At 56.0% G+C, this 21,865-nt stretch overlaps 1 protein-coding gene across 6 annotated transcripts; it reads right to left on the bottom strand.

Moving 5' to 3' along the window:
- Positions 1-5,146: 5,146 nt before the first annotated feature.
- Positions 5,147-20,770, bottom strand: DNAJB5 (DnaJ heat shock protein family (Hsp40) member B5). Of its 6 annotated transcripts, none has more exons than XM_048292105.1 (4): positions 20,691-20,770; positions 13,778-14,022; positions 10,940-11,538; positions 5,147-6,809 (listed from the first exon to the last, which is right to left on the bottom strand). In XM_048292105.1, exons 2-4 carry the CDS (start codon positions 13,986-13,988, stop codon positions 6,576-6,578), a joined length of 1,044 nt encoding a protein of 347 aa, XP_048148062.1. In that variant the 5' UTR covers positions 13,989-14,022; positions 20,691-20,770; the 3' UTR covers positions 5,147-6,575. The 6 variants fall into 6 exon arrangements, with proteins under 6 accessions (XP_048148062.1, XP_048148061.1, XP_048148060.1 ...); XM_048292104.1 differs by lacking the exon at positions 20,691-20,770 and adding an exon at positions 18,226-18,401; XM_048292103.1 differs by lacking the exon at positions 20,691-20,770 and adding an exon at positions 17,045-18,211.
- Between the last annotated feature and the right edge of the window lie 1,095 nt (positions 20,771-21,865).

The following is a 21,865-nucleotide window of genomic DNA, read 5'->3' on the forward strand; positions in this document are numbered from 1 at the left end:
AGCCCTCCCTGTGAACCTCAGCAGCCCCAGGTGAGCAGTTGGTATCAAGGCCTGCGTTTGTCCCCAGCCCTGCCCCTTTCCAGGACCCCTCCAGCAGAGACCCTGGTCACTGCCAGGGCAAGAGCCTTTCTGCAGCACCCTCCTCCCCTGCCCAGATCCTTGCTGGGGGTACTGGGCAGCTCCTGAAGATACTGAGGGGAGGAAGATGCTGCTGGCTCAGGCTTGCCCTGGCTGGTGTGGGATTAATGATGGGAAAGCTGAGGACATCCCCTTTCTTTGCCCACATGATCAGCAGCTTCCTGTACCCCCTTGGGTTTCACGTGTGGCTCCAGAGTCCCTTCACCCCCTACAGCCAGGCCCCATGGGGACCACTGGACTTGATGGGAGCCACAGTCCTGCCACACTTGATGCAGGATGGCAGACCCCTCTCAGGCCCCAGTATTGGGGTTAGAGGCTGGTCCCTGATCCAAGAGACTGGGACCCTCCTGCACCACCCCAAAACCCTCTAGGCCCAGCAGGTGCTCCTGTCAGCAGAGGGCCAGGGGTGACTGCTCTCAGCAGGTCCCCATCCTTCTCCAGGCCAGGCATGGATGTGCTGTGGGCATCCCTGCTCCACTAGCATCACTGGCCCCCAGGACGTCTCTTCCTCTTGAGCCCCCTAGCCCATCTACATCCTCTCCCCGTGGCTATCCTTATCCCAAGGGCATCCCTCCTCTATGGGCATCCCCTGCACTATGGATGTGCCCTCCCCATTGACATTTCCTGCCCCATGGGTATCACTTCCCTATGGATGTTCCTACTCCAAGGGGAAGAAGGATGTTCCCCTTCTGCGGAAGTCTTAACCCAGCTGGCAAATTAGTACCTCTCAGCTGCTCATTTCCCACCCCACCTGCCACAACCCTCCATTTAATACACTGGCCATGATGTTCTATGGCATGGATAATCCTTTGGCCAGTTTGGGTCAGCTCTCCTGGCCATGCTCCCTCGTGGTTTCTTGTGCACCTGCTCACTGGCAGAACACAGAACACTGAAGAGTTCCTTTGTCCCTCCAGAAATATGAATGGGTTCTGCCCTGTGTAGCTCCATGACTTTAAGGTGCCCTGTGTGGGATAGAGGATAGAAGCAGGGCCCTTCTAGTCCTGGTCATAGGATTTGCCACTCACTTCTTGTAGAAATGGATTAGGATGTCTTGTAGAATCACACAACATCATGAGCTGGAATGGACACATCATGAACATCGAGTCCAGCTCCTGGCACTGCACAGGACACCCCAAGGGTTACACCCTGTGCCTGAGATCATTGTCCAAACACATCTTGAGCTCTCAGGCTTGGTGCTGTGACCACTTCCCTGGGGAGCCTGTGCCAGTGCCCAACCACCCCTCTGTGTGAAAAACCTTTTCAACCTAAATCTCCCCTTCACAGAGCTTCACAGCTTCATTCTTGCCATAGGATCAGGAATACCATCAACCCTTGGACTCTGCCTGGGAAACTACCCACTGGAGACTGGGCAGCGAATATTCTGGAAGAACCCCCATTTTTGATTGTTTTCCTTCGCAATTCCCATACCTGTGTCTCTATGGTCAAGGTAGGTTTTCCTTCCCACGTTCTTGTCTCGTCTCCATGTTCTCGCAGGTAAAATCACCAGGTACCCCATCCCCTGCCTGTTCCCTAAAAGGATGCCTGCTGTTACCAGTCTGGGGGAATGGAGGGCTTCCAAAGGTGGAAGGCAGGAAGGGATTACAGATGTGGATGCCCCATCCCTAGGAATGTTCAAGGTCAGGCTGGATGGGGCTTTGAGCAGCCTGGTCTAGTGGAAGGTGTCCCTACCCATGGCAGGGAGTTGGAATGAGATGAGCTTTAAGGTCCCTTCCAACCGAACCCATTCTATGACTGATTCTGTGAAAGAAGGGAGATGCAGAAAAATACTTCTCCCATAGTTTGACTCTCCGAGGAAAAGGGCCAAAGGTTGCAGTTATGAACAGTTCCCAACAGATGGCTCCCGAAATACAGAGGGGATGGCAGTGCTGAGTGCTTGTATCAGATTTGTCTCACAAACGGAGATTCTGCTGTACCAATGGATCTGTGGGCTGAGGCCAATTGTGTGAGATTCAACCAGGACAAGTGCCAGGTCCTGCCCTTGGATCACAACAACCTCCTGCAGCTCCAGGCTGGGACAGAGTGGCTGGAAAACTCCTAGGTGGGAAAGGACCTGCTGTTTTTCAGTGGCTGAACATGAGCTGGAGTGTGCTCAGGTGGCCAAGAAGGCCAAGGACATCCTGAATGTATCAGCAATGGTGTGGCTAGCAGGACCAGGGCAGTGACTGTCCCCCCGTACTGGGCACTGGTGAGGCCACACTCCAAGTGCTGTGTCCAGTTCTCGGCCCCCCACAGTAAGAAAGACTCTGAGGTGCTGGAGCGTGTCCAGGGAAGGGCAACTGGGCTGGGGAACGGTCTGGAGCACAAGTCCTGTGAGGAGCAGCTGAGGGAGCTGGAGGTGTTTATCCTGGAGAAAAGGACGCTCAGTGTGGACCTGATCACTCTCTACAGTGACCTGATAGGAGGCTGTAGCCAGGCGGCGATGGGTCTCTTCTCCCAGTGAAATCCCCATAGTATTTAAAAGATGTGCATCATAGAATCACAGAATATTTGGGTTGGAAAAGGCCTCTAAGATTATAGAGTCCAACAATTAACCCACCACTGCCAAGTCCACCACTAAACCATGTTCCTAAGCACCAGATCTGCACATCTTCATGGAAAATTTCAGGGATGGTGTAGATGTGGCACTTAGAGACACCTATAAGCCACTAGTGCAAAGAAAAACCCACCCAGGCCCCATGGAGGACCAATGCCACCACAGGGGACACGCACCAAGCAAGGTGCTCCTGTGAGCACATGCACAGGAATTCTTCAGTGCAAACAAAACAACCGTGTGACCAGAAACTATTAAACTAATACAGCAAATGCTTATGGCAAGCCTCGTCTAACACAGTCTGCTCAGATCTCTTGTTACTCCATCCTCTGGGCCCATGTTGGGCACCAGAAAGGACTGTTGAGGTTTCACAAGTGCCATGCAGCCATGCCATGCAGCAGAATGAGTGAGTACTCATTCTCCCCATTTTATACACTGGACATGGTGTTCTATGGCATGGATAATCCTTTGGCCAGTTTGGGTCAGCTCTCCTGGCCGTGCTCCCGCCTGGCTTCTCGTGCACCTGCTCACTGGCAGACCATGGGAAACCAAACAGTCCTTGAGTAAGGGTAAGCACTGCTGAGCAACAACTGAAACATCAGCGTGTTATCAACATGATTCTCATCCTGAATCCAAATCACAGCACTGAAACGGCTACTAGGGAGAAAATTAACTATCCCAGATGAAACCACCACTTCTTCCATACCATTTACATCATGCCAGGTCCCCCACTTCCCAATACCCCATCACCTTTCCTGTCTTCTGATATCAGTCTTTTGATCCCTTCCACTGCCTGAAGCGAGCCTATAAAAAGGATGGGGAGAGGTTTTTGACAAGGGCATGTAGTGACAGGACAAAGAGTAATGGCTTAAAACTGAAAGAGGGGGGATTTAGATTGGATATCACAAAGAAATTCTTTACTGTCAGGGTGTGAAGCACTGGCATAGGTTGCCCAGAAAATTTGTGCATACCCCATCACTGGCAGTGGTCAAGGCCAGGCTGGATGGCACTTTGAGCAACCTGGTTGAGTGGAAGGTGTCCCTGCCCATGGCAGAGGGGTAGAATGAAATGAGGTTTAAGGTCCCTTCCAACCCAAATCATTCTTTGATTCTGTGGTGACACCATTCCCCCTGTCTATGGACCACCCTCCCTACAAAGTCCCTTGAGGCTGTTTAGTCTGTGATTTGGGCTTCATCTGTCCTAAGAATCTTTTGGGGCAGGAATAATGGTGTGTGGTGGTGTCACATGTAGGAACCAGTTCTGATTCCATCACTGCTGGGCTTGGCTGGTTTCATCAAAGCTCATCCTTCATTAACATGGCAATCAAAGGAGAGTTGGGTCCATATCCCCAGATTTGGAGAGGTGAGGTGCCCAGTGAGGGTGATGGGCATATAGTGGCCATGGAAACTATATGCAGTGTTATGCAGCAATTAACACCATACAGTTTAATTCATTGACTATTCTCACCCAAAATCAAATCCTCTTGAGCCACACACCGGACTTGAGAGACAGGCACAAGGCCCGTGGGTTTTGCTCTCATCTCCTGTCCCTGTGCATTGCTCCTGATGGGAGCATTGTGCAAACATTCCCTGGCATCAGCAGGACTTTCCATGGGTGCCAGTAATGCCTCTGGCTCTCACCGTGCCCCAGTGTCCTTCTGAGATGGGCACTGCTCTTCCCAGCCTCCCCCTGCAGCCCTTCACTGACCATCCCACTGCCCATGTTAGCCATGTCCCAGAGCCCTGAGGGGACAGAGCCCCTCACCAGCACCCTCTACTCCCAGTCCTTGGCAATGTGGTCAGCACAACTGAGGCCATGCATGAGGGGAGCAGCCATTCAGGACCAAGCATGTCATGTATTCATTCCCATCCCCTCATTATCAGGCCCTGAAGGTTCTGTGCACCAGGGACCAGAACAAATACATTTCCCTCTCCCTGCCAGCCACAAGGGCACCTGGCCAGGCTGGTGGTGGCAATGACCCTGGCACAGAGCCCTCTGCCCGCTGTCTACTGGAGCCCAGCCTGACACCTCCCATCACAACACACCCCAAGGAAGTGTATTTTTCAAAATACTTCTTTATTTCTCTCAATACTGACATTACAAAAAAAAAAAAAAAAAAAAAAAAAGAAAATTACAAAAAACCCCACTATAAAACATTCAGGTCTCGTTGAAACCGAGAAAAACAAATCAGCTTGCGTCTGCGCGCTGGCCTGTCTTCTCGCTCACGGCGTCCACCACATTTCTCCACATTGAACTCCACAGGGACCAGTGGAGGGAACCAGTGGCCTCCCCTCGCTGGCCAAAGCGGGCGACTGATTCAGCAGCACCTCACAGGTCTCCTCGCCCCACAGGGTAACACTGCACAGCTGTACCCCCAGCCCCACAGACACCCCCCACACAGCCCCTGCCCCCAGGGACCCCCCACTTCAATTCAGTGAATTCTCTTTTTTTTTCTTTAAGAAATTAAAAAAAAAAAAAAAAAAAAAAGGATTCCTGGAGTGGGGGGGAATATTTTGGCAGGGGTTTTCTTGGTGGTGCTGTGGTCAAAAAAGAGCTGTACAAAGCCAGGTCGAACGCGCCTCCTGCTCCATAGCAGCCCTTTCCTGGGAAAAAAAACTGGCCTGAGGCAGAGTGGGCCGAGAAAGGTAAGAAATATAAAAATTCTCCTGATGGAAATCCAAATGTTTTAAAAAAATACAGTATTTGAAAATGGAGCCACTAAACAGACTGCCTCATGCACCTCCCAGCTCCGCCCTGATGTCCAGAAACACCTCCTGAATGAATTGTCCCTGTAGAAAAATATATACACACGCCTCTCTCTTCTTATTAGAATCCCTAATTTGACCTGAAACACTAGTGAAACCCACAGCTCTGCTCACGCTTGGCTCTGCTTTTGCACCCAGATTAGTGCTACACGCACACACAACCCCACTCCAAGGGTTTGCTGTTCGTGTGGCTGAATCATCCCCCTTTCAAAAAAAGCCTGGGTGCGTCAGGCCAGTATCCCCAATACAGGCAGAGAAAAACCCTTACGAAGTTTATCTAATAAGCTCTATATATATGTATTTAAAAAATAAAAGCAGCAATGCAAACTCAACACATCTGAAAAAAGAAAGCTCCACCCTGGGCTTTCCCCCCTCCTCCTGCTGGCTGGGGGCCTGTGGGCAGCAGGTGCAGGCAAGTGCTGCCCACGGGCACTGGGGACATCCCCGGGCAGGGGCAGGAGGCTGGATGGACCATCCCCACGTGCTCCGTTGTTTGGCACAGCCGAGGCTCGGTGTAGGCTTGGCACAGCAGAGAGGACCACGGTTGGACTTGGTACCATGGCCCCAGGTGAGAAATTGTCCGGCTACTGGGGGGGCCACCGCAGGCAGGAGTGATTGGCACCGCGGTTCAGCCGGGACCCCAAACAGCAGCAAGTATCAAAGAGGGGAAGAGAAAAACCAGCAGCGGGGATGCCAGATCCTGCGGAGTCCTATTTACACTGCGCCGGACCCCGACAAGTCCAGCTTCTTGTGGGAAGAGTGGCCTGAAAAGCAGGTGACATAAAAAACCCACAACACGACGCACCTCCCCGGGCAAAGGGCCCACGGCTCCCGCTCACGCGAGGCAGAAAAGATGGACCTCTGGGGAGAAAGAAAAGGTGTGGCAGCTGGGAGAGCTGTGGCAGACAGGAGTCTCCCCATTGTTGGAGTAAAAAACCGGCCAAGAAGGATGGATAGGGGGTGGGTCGGGTGGGTTTTTTGAGGGAGAAAAGTAGTGTGAGGGGTTGGATTTTTTTTTTTTTTTGCATTTAAAAGTGCTGTGGCACCTTGGCTCTGTGTGGGCCAGGTGCTGCGGCACATGCGTTTGGAGTATTGCTGCTTTGGAGGAGAGTCCCTGGGCTCTAGGAGCATGGGAGGTGCTGCTTAAGGATCTGTCTCGTCTGGGGAGCTATTCTGTCCGGGAAGCGGATTTTGAACTCCACGATCAAGTCTCCTCGCTGGCTGGGGGCCTTGGGGAAGGGCAGCCCCTCCCCACGTAGTCTCTTCACTGTCCCCGGCTTGATGATGTCGTTGCAGGGAAGTGGGATCACCCGTCCATCGATGGTGGGAATGTTCACGGTGCAGCCGCACAAGGCCTGAGGGAGGAGGAGGGGACAGGCCATCAGATGGGGTGACACCCCAGAGCATCCCAACAACCACATCTTGTCTCCCCACTGGCTGCTCCCTGGGTTGAACTGCCCAGCTCCCTTTGGATGCTGCCCAAGAGCATTGGGTGATGCTCACCAGTGCAAGCACAGCTCGCTGCTGGTGCCAGCCTGGTCCAACCACCATGAACTGGGCTGCAGGAGATGTGCAGGAGAGGGGTGCCCCAGGAGAGGGGTGCCCCAGGAGAGGGGTGCCCCAGCCCTCATGGGGGGAAGGACTCTCCTTCCTACCTCCTGGGCTGCCCAGAAGGCACCACCAGCAAGCACCCAGCCACCCACAGCAACAGCACAGGCTAAATTTAGCCCCTTTCCAGCCTCGTTGCCCAGCCTCAGGCAGCCGAAAACCCAGCTGAGATCATGGGATGCCGCCACAGCCCATCAGCTGTCACCCTCCAGAGCACGGCAGCTCTGCCCGGTGCTGGGGTTATCTATAGCACAGCCCATGTCCCATGTCCCAGCCCTGTCACTGACAGCCCCCACAAGACGATGCCAGCATGGGGCAATGCTGTGGCTGTGGCACTGAGCTTCCCTGGGAGCTGGGGCGCTGGAGGGGCTGGTTCCTGTCTCCCATCCCACTGCACAGCCAGGAGCCGGTGTGGGGGTGCCACCCTGCTGTACCCCAGCCCCTGGCAGCAGCCGCACACTGGCCTGCATTGGCGAGCCACGTGACACGGGAATGCAGCAAGAAAATCCTTGTGTCCTTAAATAACTCAGACAGCTCTGTCGTACATGTGGGCAGGATCGTCTCCAGGCTTTCGGCAAGGGCTGAACAAGAGGACTGCAGAACGATGCTTCTGGAAGGGAGCAGGGGGTGGGGGGTTGCTGAGCTACAGCCTCGAGCTTCCATGTGGGGGCTGGCACAGGTCTGAACTGGGTCCTGGGGGTCCCAGCCCTCCCAAGGCACCTTGCAAGGAGAGTGGAGGAAGATGCAATTGCTGTTTCTGGGGTAGGTGGGGGAATGTTCTGCATTCCCCTCCCCAGAAAAAGCCTCCAGAGTCAGAGCAGGAACAGGCACCAGGAGAAACATCTCATGCTGGCCACTGGCTCTGAGATGATGGATGGGGCTTCTGCAGCTGAACCAAGGCTTTGAACCAGAGGGCTTGCAGTGGGATCTGTGCCAGGGCTGGTTGGGGGTCTCTGGTGAGTGGAGAACAAAGGAGAAGGTCCTGTCTCCTTGCATGGCTCACCTGCACAGGTCTCCTCCTGGAGAGCGTGTCCTCCAGGGATGAAGTCTTTAGCCTGCTGGAGGATGCCATCATCAGCTCTGTGTGAGCAGCAGGTGCTTGGCTGATCTCCAGCAGGTTGGGGGGTAAACAAAGGACAATCTTCCCACATCAAGGAGTTTCTGCTGTGCACTCAGGCAAGGATGCCAAAGCCCTCCTGCTCGCTGGTGCCCAGTGCTGTGTGCCATGGCTGCATGTGCCCACGTGTCCCAAGAAAAGGACACCTCCAGCCACAAAATGGAAAGGAGCACAAGAACTCCCTATGGGAACACGTGGATGGGGAAAGCAGACAGAGATGTGAGCAGAAGCGGGCAGTAACAGCGAAGGCAGACAGGATCTTAATGTTTCCTTCCCAGAGCCAAGACGCAAGAATCCGAGGCAATCGCTCCCCCGCCGTATGTCCCTATTTTTCATTCTTCTTGCTCAACTTTGCTGGCATTTGGGAAAACGGTTGCTGAAGTAACACCAGTAACTGCGGGAGCTACCCCGCATCCTAGAAAGAGGCTTGGTTCATCTCTGGGGATGAAATCACCCTGGGTTTGAGTGCTGTGCTGTGTGAGAAGAGCTTTATCTAGGTCAGTGTTGGGTCCACCTCTGCTCGCAGCGGAGCCACCAGGGAGGATGTCGGCATCGGCTGTGTCCCAGCCGGGATGAGCTGAGCTGCAGGTGCTTCAAGGAAGGTAATGCCGGGTAAAGGATGCAAAGCAGGATGGTGCTGAGGGCAGGCATTAGGCAGCAGCCAGGCGGGCACAACGCCCTGCCAGCAGCACTGCCTCCCAGCAGAGGCAGCTGCTGGCGGAGCGCTGAGCCTCCTCCCTCCTGCAGCTCCCCACTGTGGCACACGCCTCTGATTTTAAGAAGGAAGACAACAAATCCCAGGAAAAGCACTCATACATCTTTGATTCTGCAGCAGACAGGTGGCAAAAAGCCTGCACTGCCCTGGCCAGGCACCAAACAGGGCTGGGACTTGAGGGCTGGGAGGGCCCTCCAGCACAGCTGAGAGTGGGGCGAAGCACCCATCACATGCCAGCTTTCCTGATGGCACTATGTTCTCTCATGGCAGTGACATGAGAGAACTAACTCAGGCTAGAAAAGGCAGCCTTGCAAGGAGGAAGGTGCAAGGAGAGCACCCAGAGGCTGAGGAGATGGAGAAGTTGTGCTCTGTCACATATTGAGGTGGTAGCATACAGAATTGGAGAGCTCCCAGCATCTGATCGTGCTCCAGAGCACTTAAGGAACTTCTTTTCCTGGAAGACAAATGCAGCAGAGCATCACACTGCCCTGGCAAGCAGCAGGCTGGGGATGACAGCCAGACCAGCAGCTCCATGAGGACACCCAGCATGTTGGGTTTGTGGTGGGGGAGGTCAGAGACCAGAAATTCCAGCTGAAAGAGATGAGGAATTTGCCTGGACCAGCAATTTTCTGCTTTGTGACTGCATTGTGCAAACCCACTGCCAGCTTGCAGGCCTTGCTCATGGAGCTCACAGGTGTCCAACACTTCTGGTGCAACAGTATGTGGAGCTGGAGTAAGTTTCTCTGGTTGCTGCTCAAAGGTCAACTCCAGGCACGAGTCCCTCCAGCCTGAGCAGTGCACAAACTTGGGCTAACATGGTCTGGGCATCAGCACAGTCAGCACAGGGTTAACTTTACTGATAAGAGGAATGAACAGAAGGAAATATCTGAGATATGGCATGCACAGCTCCATAAATAAGGCAGTCTCTCCCAAGTATTTCTGGATCAGCCAGGAGAACCAGCTATTGCAGGAATAAACCTCTGCACTTTGCACTGTGAGGGAAACTCTACTTCTGAGTCTGCAGGTTAAGTGGAGCTGAGCTTCCTTCAGGAGTGCCTAGCTCTGCCTGGCCCACATGCTTTTTGCCACCAGTGGCACAGCCCGAGCTGGGATGCAGAGCCATTGCAGAACTCTCCTGACTCGCCGGCACACTTCACAAGATCACGTTTCCCTGCCTCAGGTCTGGCCCATTGAGCTTATTTCTATTAAACGCATTTGAGAACATAAATCTGCCTTCAGGAAGGAAAAAAAAATCAGCACATTAAGAAGACAGACAGCGTCTACCGTCTGAAAGGAACAGCAAATGGCAGCTGCCAAAAGTGTCAACGTTAAATGCAGCTGCCAGCTGGGATTTATTAAAAGGTAGTTTTACAGCAGCGGTGGCGAACAGCACATCTTGTACTGAGGTAATCTCCCCTTTCCTCTCCCACCTTCGTGCAGATTGCTGGATGATCTGATGCATCCAGCCCCGCCGTGACCTCCAGGACTGGCAGCCCGGAAGTGTCGAGTTTTACTCATTGCCTGGGTATTTACTTTGTTTGGTTCTTTATCTCAGAATCAAGGAAAACAGCTAAAGCACTGCTCAGGGAGGGCGAAGGATCACTTTCTTCCACGTGATCCCACTCTCTGCCTACAGGGAGAGGCACCTGGTGAAACCCCAGGCAGTAACTATGCCACAGCAGGCTCAGGTACAGGAAAAGCAGGAATCAGATGGATGCCAGCCAACCCGGGTTTTCCCTTGTTCCTACAGAGGATGTTCCACATGTGAATACCCTACGCTAAAATGGAAAAACAAGACATATGGAGAAGGGAGAAAATTAATAAATACCACCTGTATTGGCACAAGAAGTGAGGTGTGTTTAGTAGGGACTGCAGCGTCCGTGTCCCACATCCAGCACTGAGGTCAAGAACCTCCAAAACCAAGACCAAGTTGGCTTCTGCAGTTCCTTTCTTGCGACCTACCTGGTCCTTCCTATCCAGAGTTGCCCCAAATGTCATGAACCAGTGCCACCTCCCATCCCACGGGATTTAGCAGCCGTACCCACCTCTTTAAGACTGATGTTTGCCGTGTAGATCACATTCGTCCCGTCCCTCTTGAAGTGCGAATGAGGCTTGTCCTTGAGGATGAAGACAATGTCTGCAGGGATGTTGTCTGGAGTGGCATCCCCTTCTTTGGGGAATGTGATTTTGGTTCCCTCCTTCCAACCCCGCTTGATGACAATGTTTAGGATCTTGTCCTCAGTCCGCATGGTCCGGCCATCAGCATTGAGCCTTCTGCGAGTGATCTTCATCCTCTTGGTGGATCCGTGGTAGATCTCTTCCAGGGACACCTTGAGCTCATGGATGACAGGTGGGTCTTGGACCTTCCTCCGCGTGTGCAGGGACTCCTGGTGCCGCCGGTGAACCCCATTAATGCCATTGAAGCCAAACCGGCCAAAGGCACTGAAAGGGTCATCGTCGTCATCCATATCCATGTCTTCCTGGTCAAAGCCATTGAACATCCGGGAGCGACTGCTGGCGAAGAAGATGTCGAAAGGGTTGGAGCCTCCGAAGAAGGACGCAAAGGTGGCATGGGGGTCTCCATGGAAAGTGTAGTGGAAGGTGCTCCCTGAGCCACCTGAAGAGCCACCTCCAGTTTTGAGGCCTGGAAGAGAAGGGGGAAGAGGAGACATGAATGCTCCCTGTGGGGGAATGCTCTGCTGGGACTGCACTGCCCAAGTGGGAGAATGACCTCTGCCACCTCCAGGCAGTTCTTCCACCCTCTCCTTTGGTGTGCAGATCACCACCTCCAGCCCAACCACTGTGAAGGCACCATCTCCACCCATGACACACAGTCCTACCCCTACACCCTGCAAGCTCCGAATTCATTCAGGTTTTGTTCCCTCTATCCCTACTGAAGGACCTCTTTGGTTCTCTCCACCCAATTCACCTAATTTTAATTTAAAACATATCCTGATCAGCCCATCTCCATTTTTCCCCATGAGCAGGCTCCTTCCTGTCCCAATTTCCTTGTCTCTGAGACTGGACATTAGGAAAAATTTCTTCACAGAAAAGTTGGTCAGGCATTGGAACAGGCTGCCCAGCAAAGTGATGGAGTCACCATCCTTGGAAATATTCAGAAGTTGTGTGGATGTGGCACTTAGGGACATGGGTTTGTGGTGAACATGGCAGTGCATCATTAAATGATCCTACAGATCTTTTCCACCCTCAATGATTCTATAGGCAGGTGGAAGTGAGCAGACCTCCAGGTCAGCATGCAGCTCCCTGCATATTGGCTGTAAAATGCCAGGTAAGCTCCGGGTTTGGATCATCCGGCAACCCTTCCCATGGGAAACTCTGCTGCCAGGTCCCAGGCTGAGCCTTACGTCACTGCAACTCCTCCCAGGTCCCAAGGAGTCAAGGCACATGACAAGTGCCCCCCAAAGAGGTCACACATGCTTTGCAAGGCTATTTTTGACCAGGAGGGTTGGGAAGGGTTAAGCCAAGCCTAGCTCAGGGACTATTTTCAGGGCACACCAGTGACAGTGAAGGACTGTTTCTGACAGGCTGTCCTTTGTCCCAGTCCCCCACGCCCCTTCCAAGCAGGACAAGTTTGGGGGTCTCTTCTGAGTGCTGAAGTCAGTATTCTGAGTGGGTTGAAGGGGCTTTTGTGCTTCACCTTGCCTACACAGAATGTGGGACCCAGAAGCTCCTCAAAATGCTGACCTCCGTTGCTCAAACAAATGGGAAACAAAAGGTGTGTGGGGGGGGGTCATGGACCATGAGAGATTCAACTCTGATGGGGCATGGGGGAAGATGGTCTTTAACTTGATGGGGCAGCAAGGGGGACACTCTTACCCTCTTCCTTAATTCACTCTTATTTTAGATGCCTGCAGGCTATGGGGATTTTGCCAAATCCCCAGTGAGCCCCATTCCTAATAGACTGTACAGCCAGGAGGTTTCACCTTTAATCCCATGACGCCAGCCTGAGCGAGGTCCGATTTCATTGAGGCCTCCCGGGAAAAGCTGGTTTCCCACTTGAGACAGTCTCTTCTCATTTTACAGGGCGGCAAATCACTGTGCCTGGTGCATCCATCATAGCCCTGACATAACTAACAGGTCAACAATTAACCCACTGCTGCTTAATCCTGCCGGTGGCTTGTGAGGGGATGCACCTGCCTGAGAGAGGAGCTGCCTCTTCCACCCAGCAGCCTGCTCCTGCCAGACCTCCTGCTCTTTTAAGCACCCAAGTCCTGGGCTGATTAATGCAGATGTTATTCAGCACTCTCCTCGAATGGGGTTGCGCTCTTCCATCTTCGACTAATAAGGCCGCCTTCGTTGGAGCGGCTCTCCTCCTCCTCCTCCTCCTCCGTGCCAACCACCAGACAACAGCAGCCGCTTGGTTTCAAAACAAGGACCTATTACTTAAATTGGGAAAAGCTTTGAATCCTGTAGGTCAGCCTGTACCAGGGAGGACAATGGGACCAGTGCCCAAGTGCAGGGGGAATGTGGGCAGAGCAGCGAGTCTCTGCTGTGTTATTTAGGTCATTTAAAGAGCTGCTAACGAACTACCCCAGGTATGACCCAGGAGGTGAGCTCCTTTCACTTCCATTTCTCAGCTGGTGCCTGGAGTTTTGGGGCAGAGAGCAGGGAGAGCCCAGCCACCCCAGGAAGCAAGGTGACAAATTGCTGGAAAAGTGAAGCTGCCTGGGGAGGAGCAGGATAAGAGGTGATTTCTGACACCTGTGGAGCATTCACTCTCTCTGATTCTTTGGAAACCATTCCCATTTCAGGAATAGGCATGAAACACTGAACCACCTCTTTGTGAAAACCCTCCCTTCACCTCTAAAACTGATTTGGACTCCACATCCCTGCCTCCCAGTGGGCAGTGCTTATCCCCTTACCTTCCTCTCCGTACTGGTCGTATACAGCTCGTTTCTTGGGGTCACTCAGGACATCATAAGCCTCTGCAATCTCCTTGAACTTCTCCTCAGCGTTGGGGTCTTTATTCTTATCGGGGTGATATTTCAGGGCCATTTTCCGATAAGCCTTCTTGATTTCATCTTCATTGGCGCCACTCTGGATGCCCAAAATCTTGTAATAGTCCTTCCCCATGACGGCAACGCTGCCGGGAGCCGAATACTTATTCCTGAAAGGAGAAAGACAGCTCTTCGTAAGGTGAATATCACACTGGAGCAGTTGGGGACGGGACCAGCACACACTTATCACGGAGCCGATGCTCCCTGCGTCCCAAGGGCCAGCAGCACCAGAGCTGGCTCAAGTCCACGCTTCCCAACAGAGGTCAGAGCCCTGGTGCCAGAATGTGTCCCAGCTCTGGTTTTACCCTGCTAAGCCCCACGGCAGGGATGGACAGACTCATCTCTGAGGCTGACAGGGAGAGAGAGCCCAAGTCGGGGCACGGCGCTATTATAGGGGCCACGCCACTGCTAACGTCAGGCCAGGACCACGTCCCTGTCTGTCCCCCCCTGCCTGAGTCAGGAGGGCTGAGCTATGCCCAAATGTAGCTGCCTGCCTGTGTCCACCCCCTTACCTTGTTCTCTCCCAGCTGGGGACCTGAGACCCAAGTCAGGGTGATGACAGCAGGTTTTGGAGGCTGAAAGCAGTGGCAGGGACCACGCTGTGCCTTCACCTTAAAGGAACTTCAAACATTTTGTTCCTGAAAGCAATTGGAATTCAGCTGATAAGCGCCTCCGGCTGTCAGAGCCATAATTTGTATTTAGCGGAGAGAGAACGGAGCCGTTAGACAGAAACATCTTGTGATGGTGGGAGGGCTTTTTTCTTTTTTTGTTTAAAAAAAACCCAACACTTTCTAGCCTGACTTGCACTCCCTGAGAGCCTCCAACTGGATCTTGCAGTAAGCCAGGAACTCAGGGCTCACTCGCTCCATCGTGCGGGGGCCGAGGCCATGCCCATGCCTATACTAAGGCATGGAAAACCCGGTGGCTGTAATTCATCCCCCACCGCTGGAGTTGCAGCCACCCAGGGAGCAGCCAGGAGAGATGGCAGGGCTGCTCCTCCAGGAAAAAGCTAACAAGTCCCACGCTTCTTCACAGATGTTTCCCAGTGCTCCTCGACTTTTGGCTATCTGACAGCAAACACTTGATACCCTGAACCTCAGGGTCCTGCCTGGCCCCTCTCACACTCAGTGCTGACCCTGCTCCCCAGGTGCTGCCCCAGCAGACCTGCACTCCCACTGCTCATATTGTGCTCCCTGTTACAGTCCAGGTTTCACCCCATCCTTGCTCCAAATACACCTGAGCCACCTCAACTCACTGTGCCCCTCCAGCAGATGGATTTTGGCATAGGGTGTGAGCCTTGGCCCTTTTTTTCACCATCATACAAGCTACCACATGTTCTCCCCATCCTTATTCTATCCATGACCTCCCACTGGAAGTCACAGAGGGACCCCCCAGCCACCACAGGTCAACCAAGGGTGGCTATGCTCCGCTAGGATCCTTGCCTGGGTGCTACACTGAGCCCCTGGCAGCCACATCAAGCATCCAACACTTGCCTTGGGTCATGCCTTGGGCAATGACCACCTACAGGGGCTTGGAAATCGGCCCCACATTTGGCCACCTCCTTCCAAACCACCAACTTCTGCTCTTTTTTTGCTCCAGCCATGAAGCAGGTGCTTTGCTGTAGATGGGGAGGGGGGCTAAGGTACCCCTGAAGGACCCAGTGAGGGGAGATACGGGCATCTGCAAACACTGTACAGCAGCTCAGGGGGCACAAAATAGGTGGGAGGAGGTCCCTGGGGGCATAAAGAGCATCTGACAGCATCTCCTGTGGCAGCTCCCAGATGCCAGCACATTTCTATACCAGCTCCTACAAGCAGAGACGCCAGCAGCACCCAGCCCACGCAGGTGCTGGGGGATGCTCTGCCCCCAGCCCACACCCACCTCCCCATTTACCCTCCCTAAGTGGCGGGGGGGCTGCAGGAGACCCTGGGGCGAGCAACAGGCAGGAGAGCCAAGAGCTAGCCTGTCCATTCTCCCCACCAAGGGTCAACCCAACACCCTGCTTCCCCACAGCTACCCCCAGTGGAGGGCAGGGGCTCCCTGAAACCAGTACTGGGACCAGGATTTGGCCCTGTCTGGAGGTTGCCAACCTTCCCACAGCGAGAACAAACCAAGCTGTGCTACAGACTACCCCATCACACCCCAGCTCCAGCAACACAGAGGTGACAAACCTTTAACTGTCGCTGCTCAGGAACCACAGTATCTGGCTCCGACCCCACGCAGCCCAACCTGACAGCACCACTTGGACCCCCTCACCTGGCCAAAACCCCGCAGCGCTTCCCATGAAAACACATCCCCTCCTGGCAAAATGCTGCCCCCACCCACAAGATCTCTGGTCTTGCCCAGCGAGAGATCTTTGGCCAGGGTGGGGACGCCTGATGAGGATCTCTGACCTGACCGGGGACCCCTTCGGCTGGCTGGGAGCCGAGGGGAGGGGGGAATTTCTGTACCGAAATGCATCCCGGTGCCGCGGTTTACCGTGCCAGAGAGGACCAGGTGCCGGCGGGTGACCCGGTGGGTTAAGGCACACTCCGGAGGCTCAGCTCACATGCACAATGGTGGTAAAACACGACTCTGTCCCCGCAGAGCCTCCCTCCTTCCCTCCCACCTCTCTGGGATCAGCTGCGCCTTGCCACCGATCCTCTCCCCCTTCTGCTCAGTCATCCTCTCCTGCCTTCCCATTTAACCCCCTCGGGAGCGGTGGGGGGTTTCAGGCAGGCAAAGGCATTTCTGCATTGCCCTTGCAAACTGGATGCCTCCAGATAAGCCACGGCCACCCTGCCTTGGAGAAAACCACAGGCATTCCCATGCCCCGCCGAGCCAGCCCAGCCTCCATCCTCCTCTTGCAACCACACCAAAAGAGAAAAAAAAAATTAAATAAAGAATAAATCTTTGTTCCGGCCCCGCACATGACATCAGCCCGAGCAACTGCTGGGCGAACGCGCCAGCTGAATAGCGATCGTTTGACATAATCCCTCCGCTCGGCAGTCATCTAAGGGAACAAACCCACCCTGGCAACGGCACAAGGGTTTTTTTTGTTCCATCTCAGGGTGCAAGGTCACCGCGGGATGCCAGAGACAGGCACTGATGGTTTAATGAGGACACAAGGTCGAGAGGCAGAAACCCACTTACCGAAACTTTACGAACACATTCATAGTCCAAGCTGTCATTTTTAAAGGCTCTAGTTTTATTTTAAACATCGCGGCTGTCCGCAGGCGGCGGCAGGTGCTGTGTGCCCGGCCGGGAGGCACTGGAGGGCGGGAGGAGGGTGGCGGAGCGAAAGGTGCCGGCTCGTGCCGGGGATGCCGCCGCCGCCAAGGGATGCTCTGCTGGCGAGGCCCCTCCTCCACCTCCTCCGGCACACCCAAAGGGCTGCTCCTCGCCAGCCCGGCAGCCGTGGTTGCCTCTGACCTCGCTCCCAGGTTGGGTCCGAAAGGGCTCCTCCAGTCAACGCGGTGCTGCTGGGGAGCTGTCGTCCTTTGTGTGCTTCCCAGCCGCGCACGGAGAGACCCTTCAATGGAGTCACTTGCCGTGCTGTAATTTTCCTTTTAATTGGTTTCTCGACGCTTTCTCGTTAAACTGACAGATTAAGACACTTCTGCTTAATCCGTCAGCTCTGGCATTCCTCTTCCCCGCTGCCGCAAGGCACCCAGCCGCCCGGTACCGTCACGTCCCCCACGCAGCCCCCGCCGAGGAGCGCAGGGAGCGCAGCCAGGAGCCCCCCGGTGTCCCCAGAAACGACTCTGCTGACGCCCAGGGCTGAGCACCCGCCAGGCGAATCGGGTAGGGAGAAAAGTAGGGCGGTGTTGATATGGAAAAAAGTCACGTTAACCAATGTGCACCTCCCCAGCTTTTCCCGTTCGGATGCATGGGGGTCCCTGTATCCCCCTCACCAGGCGCCGGCACCGGTCCCCCGGCAGAAGGGATCTGAGTGCCGCACTCCCGCCCGGCATCCGGCGCTCCCCGTGGCGGCAGGGCAGCGGGACGGGGACGGTGCGTCCCCCGAGCCCACGGCGCAAAACCTACTTCTGAGAAGTCACCTTCAGGCGCGCCAAGGAAAGCCAATGCCACCGCGTTCCCCCGTCTGTCACCATCACTTGCGGGCCACAGAGAGCATCCTCTCCGGACGCCCTACACCGAAATTGGGCAGCCGTACTGGGAACATCACCAGGCAGCTCCTGCATCCCACCCGCGGCAAGCAAAACGCCGGGCGGGCGACAGCCCCTATCCTGCTGCGGCCCCAGGGGCTGGGGTCCCGCCGAGCTCCGAGCCGGGTGGGTTCGGCGAGGCGCGGGTGCCGAGGCAGTGCATACCTCTCGGCGCGGCTCCAGAAGAGCAGGATGGCCGGCATGGCAGCGTATCCCGGGTTTAGTCAGGGAGCTGGCGGGGATCTTCTCGCGCCGGGGCAGGCAGAGCCACCCGTGCCCGTGCTGGATGGCAGGCGCAGGCAACCAGGCAGCAATGTCATGACTACCCGCAATGAATCATCCCCTCCCCGAGCCCCCACACGCACCGCCCGCCTCCCCCTCCCCACCGACAGCCCCACTGGGGTGCCGGCACCTGCGTGGGGATGGGGTTAACCCTCCCCTCGGTGCCTCTTGCCAGCACAGCCCCCGCTGCCAGCCCCGCTGGCGGCCGCCTCCTGCGTGGGCACGGATCAGGACCCCCGCTCAGAATCTCCCCAGAGAGGGTCCCCCATTTCCATACTCACAAAGTGCTGCTGGGGATGGTGTCAAATACCACTTGCTATCACCCCTGACAGGGTCCCCCATTTCCAGACCTATCTGGTGCTGGCTCCTGGGTGGAGATGGGGTCAAGCCCCTCACAGAGTCTCCCCGGGTAGGTTCCCCTCTTTTCAGCCACACTCACAGCTGCTCACAGTTGTGTGGAGATAGGGTCAAGCCCCTCCATGCTGCCTCCCCGCGTAGGGTGCCCTATTTCCAGACTTAGCAGGATGCTCACAATGCCATGGGGATGGGGTTAAACCCCCTCATTGCACAGATCGACACCCCGTGCCCCCTGCCCAGCCCCATTGCGGGGCTAAGAACTTCATGAGGATGGGATTTATCCCCCTCCCAAGTCCACAGGCACTATAATTTTTAGGGGCTGTCACCCACATGGGGGTTCACCCACACGTTGTGCCCCAGTACACAGACCCACGGGGTCCAGGGGGCACATGACCCCCTGCCATGATCAAGCCCCACTGGGACCCACTGTCTGCCCCAAGAGGAAAGCAGATTAACCCTTCCCTCCTGGCCAGCCCTCCCAGGAGACACTGTCACCTCAACTGGGGACAGGGGTTAACCCCTTCCATGCTGGTCCCTCTAAACCTGTTACTGTTACCTGGGTGGGAGGTTACCAACTTTCTCACCAGCCAGTTCAGCCCCACTGGGATACATAGGTACCCCCAGTATGGTGGTGGAGGAGTGTTGACCCCTTCTTGGCCAGACCACATAGCTCAAACAGGGCACATTATTCCCTCCAAAGCGAAACAGGAGAGAGGGGTTAACCCTAACCTCACCACCCTCTCCAGCCCCACAGAGCTGTATTGTAGCCCCATGGCAGGGGTATTAATCTCTCTCTCCCAGCCTCACTTGGACGCACTATCCCCGTTACGGAGCAGAGGGGATTAACCCCTTCCTGCCACCCCCTTCAGACCCACAGGGACATGTGGTCACCAAGTAGGGCAGCCCAGTTAACCCTGACCCACAGCCCCACCAAGAAACCCTGACATCCCACAGGGGCCAGAGATGCCAACCCCTTCCTCCCCCACCTTCAGCCCCATAGAGAGGTCATGTCATCCCATGGTGACAGGACAGAGTGGTTGGCTTCTGTTCCCCAACCATGAAGGAGAAAAGGGGCTAAGCTCCCAGACCCACAGCAAAACCCTGTCACCCCTTGGGGCAGAGAGGTCAATCCTGCCAGCCCCTGAGGACACCCTATTACTTCATAAAGCAGAGGTTTAAGCCCCCACATCAGGACAGACTGTCACCCCATGGGTGCAGTGGGGCGAGCGTTCCTTCCCAGTCCTACAGGCATATGCTGTCACCCCATGGGCAGAGGGGCCAATCGCCTCCAGCCCCATAGTGACACCCGGTCACCCGTTCAGGCAGAGGGACTGTCCACCTCAGTCCCATAATGACACCCTGTCAGCCCTGGGAAAGAGGGACTGATCCTCCCCAGCCCCACAGTGACATTCTATCACCCCACAGGGCAGGGGGACTGACGAATCACCCCAACTTCATGGCAGCAACTTGTCAACCCACAGCGCAGAGAAATTACGCCCCCGTCCCATGGCAACACCCTGTCACCCTATGGGCAGGGGTACTGACCCCACGGTGACACCTTGTTACTCCCGAGACAGGGGCACTGCCGCCCCCGCCCCACAGTGACACTTTGTCACGCCCCGGGGCCAACCCCCGGCGTGAGGGGGACTGACCCCCGCCCAGCCCCACGGCAACACCTTGTCACGGCGCAGAGAGTGACGCCCCACCCCACAGTGACACCCTGTCACCCCCCAGTGCGGGGTGACACGACCCCCCCATCCCCACGGCGAACCGCCTCGCTCCATGGGGCGGGGGGACTAATTCCCCCCAGCCCCACGACAACAACTTGTCACCGCACGGCAGTCCCACAGTGACACCCTATCACCCCACTCGGCAGGGAGACTGTCCCCCCCTCGCCACGGTGTCCCGCCGCGGTGGCGCAGGCGGGGCCGGGGTGCGGGGGTCGGTGTGGGGGTCCGGGGGCGGTCGGGGGGGCCCCCCCCGGCACTCACCGCTCCCGCTGTCCCGGGGCGCCGCGGGCTCGCTGGGCCGCCCCCGCCCCCGCCCCCCTGTCGCCACGTCAGGGGAGTCCCGCCCGCGCGCGCCCCGCCCCTGTTGGGCCGGGGGGCTGTCCATCGCCGCGCTGCGCCGCGCTGATTGGTTGTCTCCGAAGGGGAGGCGGGGCGAAGGAGGGCCCCCGACCCTCCCCTCCCCGCCTCTCCCCCCTGCGCCTCCCCGCCGCCGCTTTCCATTGGCCAGTTCAAGCCTGCACCGCCCTTTCGGCGCTCTCTGATTGGCCTGGCGCTCGCTCGCCGCGGCGGGATCCCCGCGGGGAATCTTCTGGAAAGGTGTGACGTCACCGCGGAGCCGCGCCTCACGCCGTGCCTCAGCGCTCCCTCCTCCGCCGCCCGCGGGTCCGGGGGCTCGGGGAGCGGGGGATGTGACCCGGACCCGGGGCGGTGCAGCGGCGGTGGGTGGTTCTTACAGCGCCAGGGGCACATAGCACGCTCTGCGGGGCTGGGGGCTACGCACGGCCTGTGCCCCATCCCCCAGAGTCTGGCAGCCCCCCAGGACCCCGGCCCGGGCCGGGCTGGCGTTGTGCAGAATCGCAGAATCACTAAGTCAATGAGGTTGGAAAAGACCTCTGAGCTCAAGTCCAGCCTATGACTAGACAGCACCCTATCAACCAGACCATGGCACCAAAGTGCCATGTCCAGTCTTTTTATGAACACCTTCAGGGATGGTGACTCCACCACCTCCCTGGGCAGCCGATTCCAATGCCCAGTCAGTCCTTCTGTGAAGAAGTTCTTCCTAATGTATAACCTAAACATCTCCTGACACAGCTTGCGGCTTTGTGCTCTTGTCCTCGCACTTGTTGCCAGGGAGAAGAGACTGACCCCTATCCCGCTACACCCTCCTGTCAGCTCACTATAAAGTGTGATAAGGCCCCCTTGAGTCTCCTCCAGGCTGAACACCCTGAGCTCCCTCAGCTGCTTCTCATCAGACTTGAGCCCTGTACCCTTCCCTAGCTCCATTGCCCTTCTCTGCTGAAGGAAGTTCAAGGTCCTGGAAGCAATTTGCAGGGCTGGGAGGGCTGGACCCAAAGTGGGAATTGTGAGGAGAAAGCACTGGAGCAGTGGGGCCGTGCTGTGGGAGTGCAGGGCAGTGTAGGCATCCCAAGAGCCCT

Source organism: Corvus hawaiiensis, chromosome Z (genome assembly GCF_020740725.1).
Source record: "Corvus hawaiiensis isolate bCorHaw1 chromosome Z, bCorHaw1.pri.cur, whole genome shotgun sequence".
In the NCBI taxonomy this organism is placed as follows: domain Eukaryota; kingdom Metazoa; phylum Chordata; class Aves; order Passeriformes; family Corvidae; genus Corvus; species Corvus hawaiiensis.

Bases quoted from the DNA above. Each gene is read 5' to 3' on its own strand.
- DNAJB5 (XM_048292103.1), bottom strand. From the start codon at position 17,112: ATGTTTAAAATAAAACTAGAGCCTTTAAAAATGACAGCTTGGACTATG. The intron at 11,539-13,777 runs GTAAGGGGATAA...CTTCTCTTCCAG, and splicing joins CGACCAGTACGGAGAGGAAG to GCCTCAAAACTGGAGGTGGC. The intron at 6,810-10,939 runs GTGGGTACGGCT...CTCCTCCCTCAG, and splicing joins CAAACATCAGTCTTAAAGAG to GCCTTGTGCGGCTGCACCGT.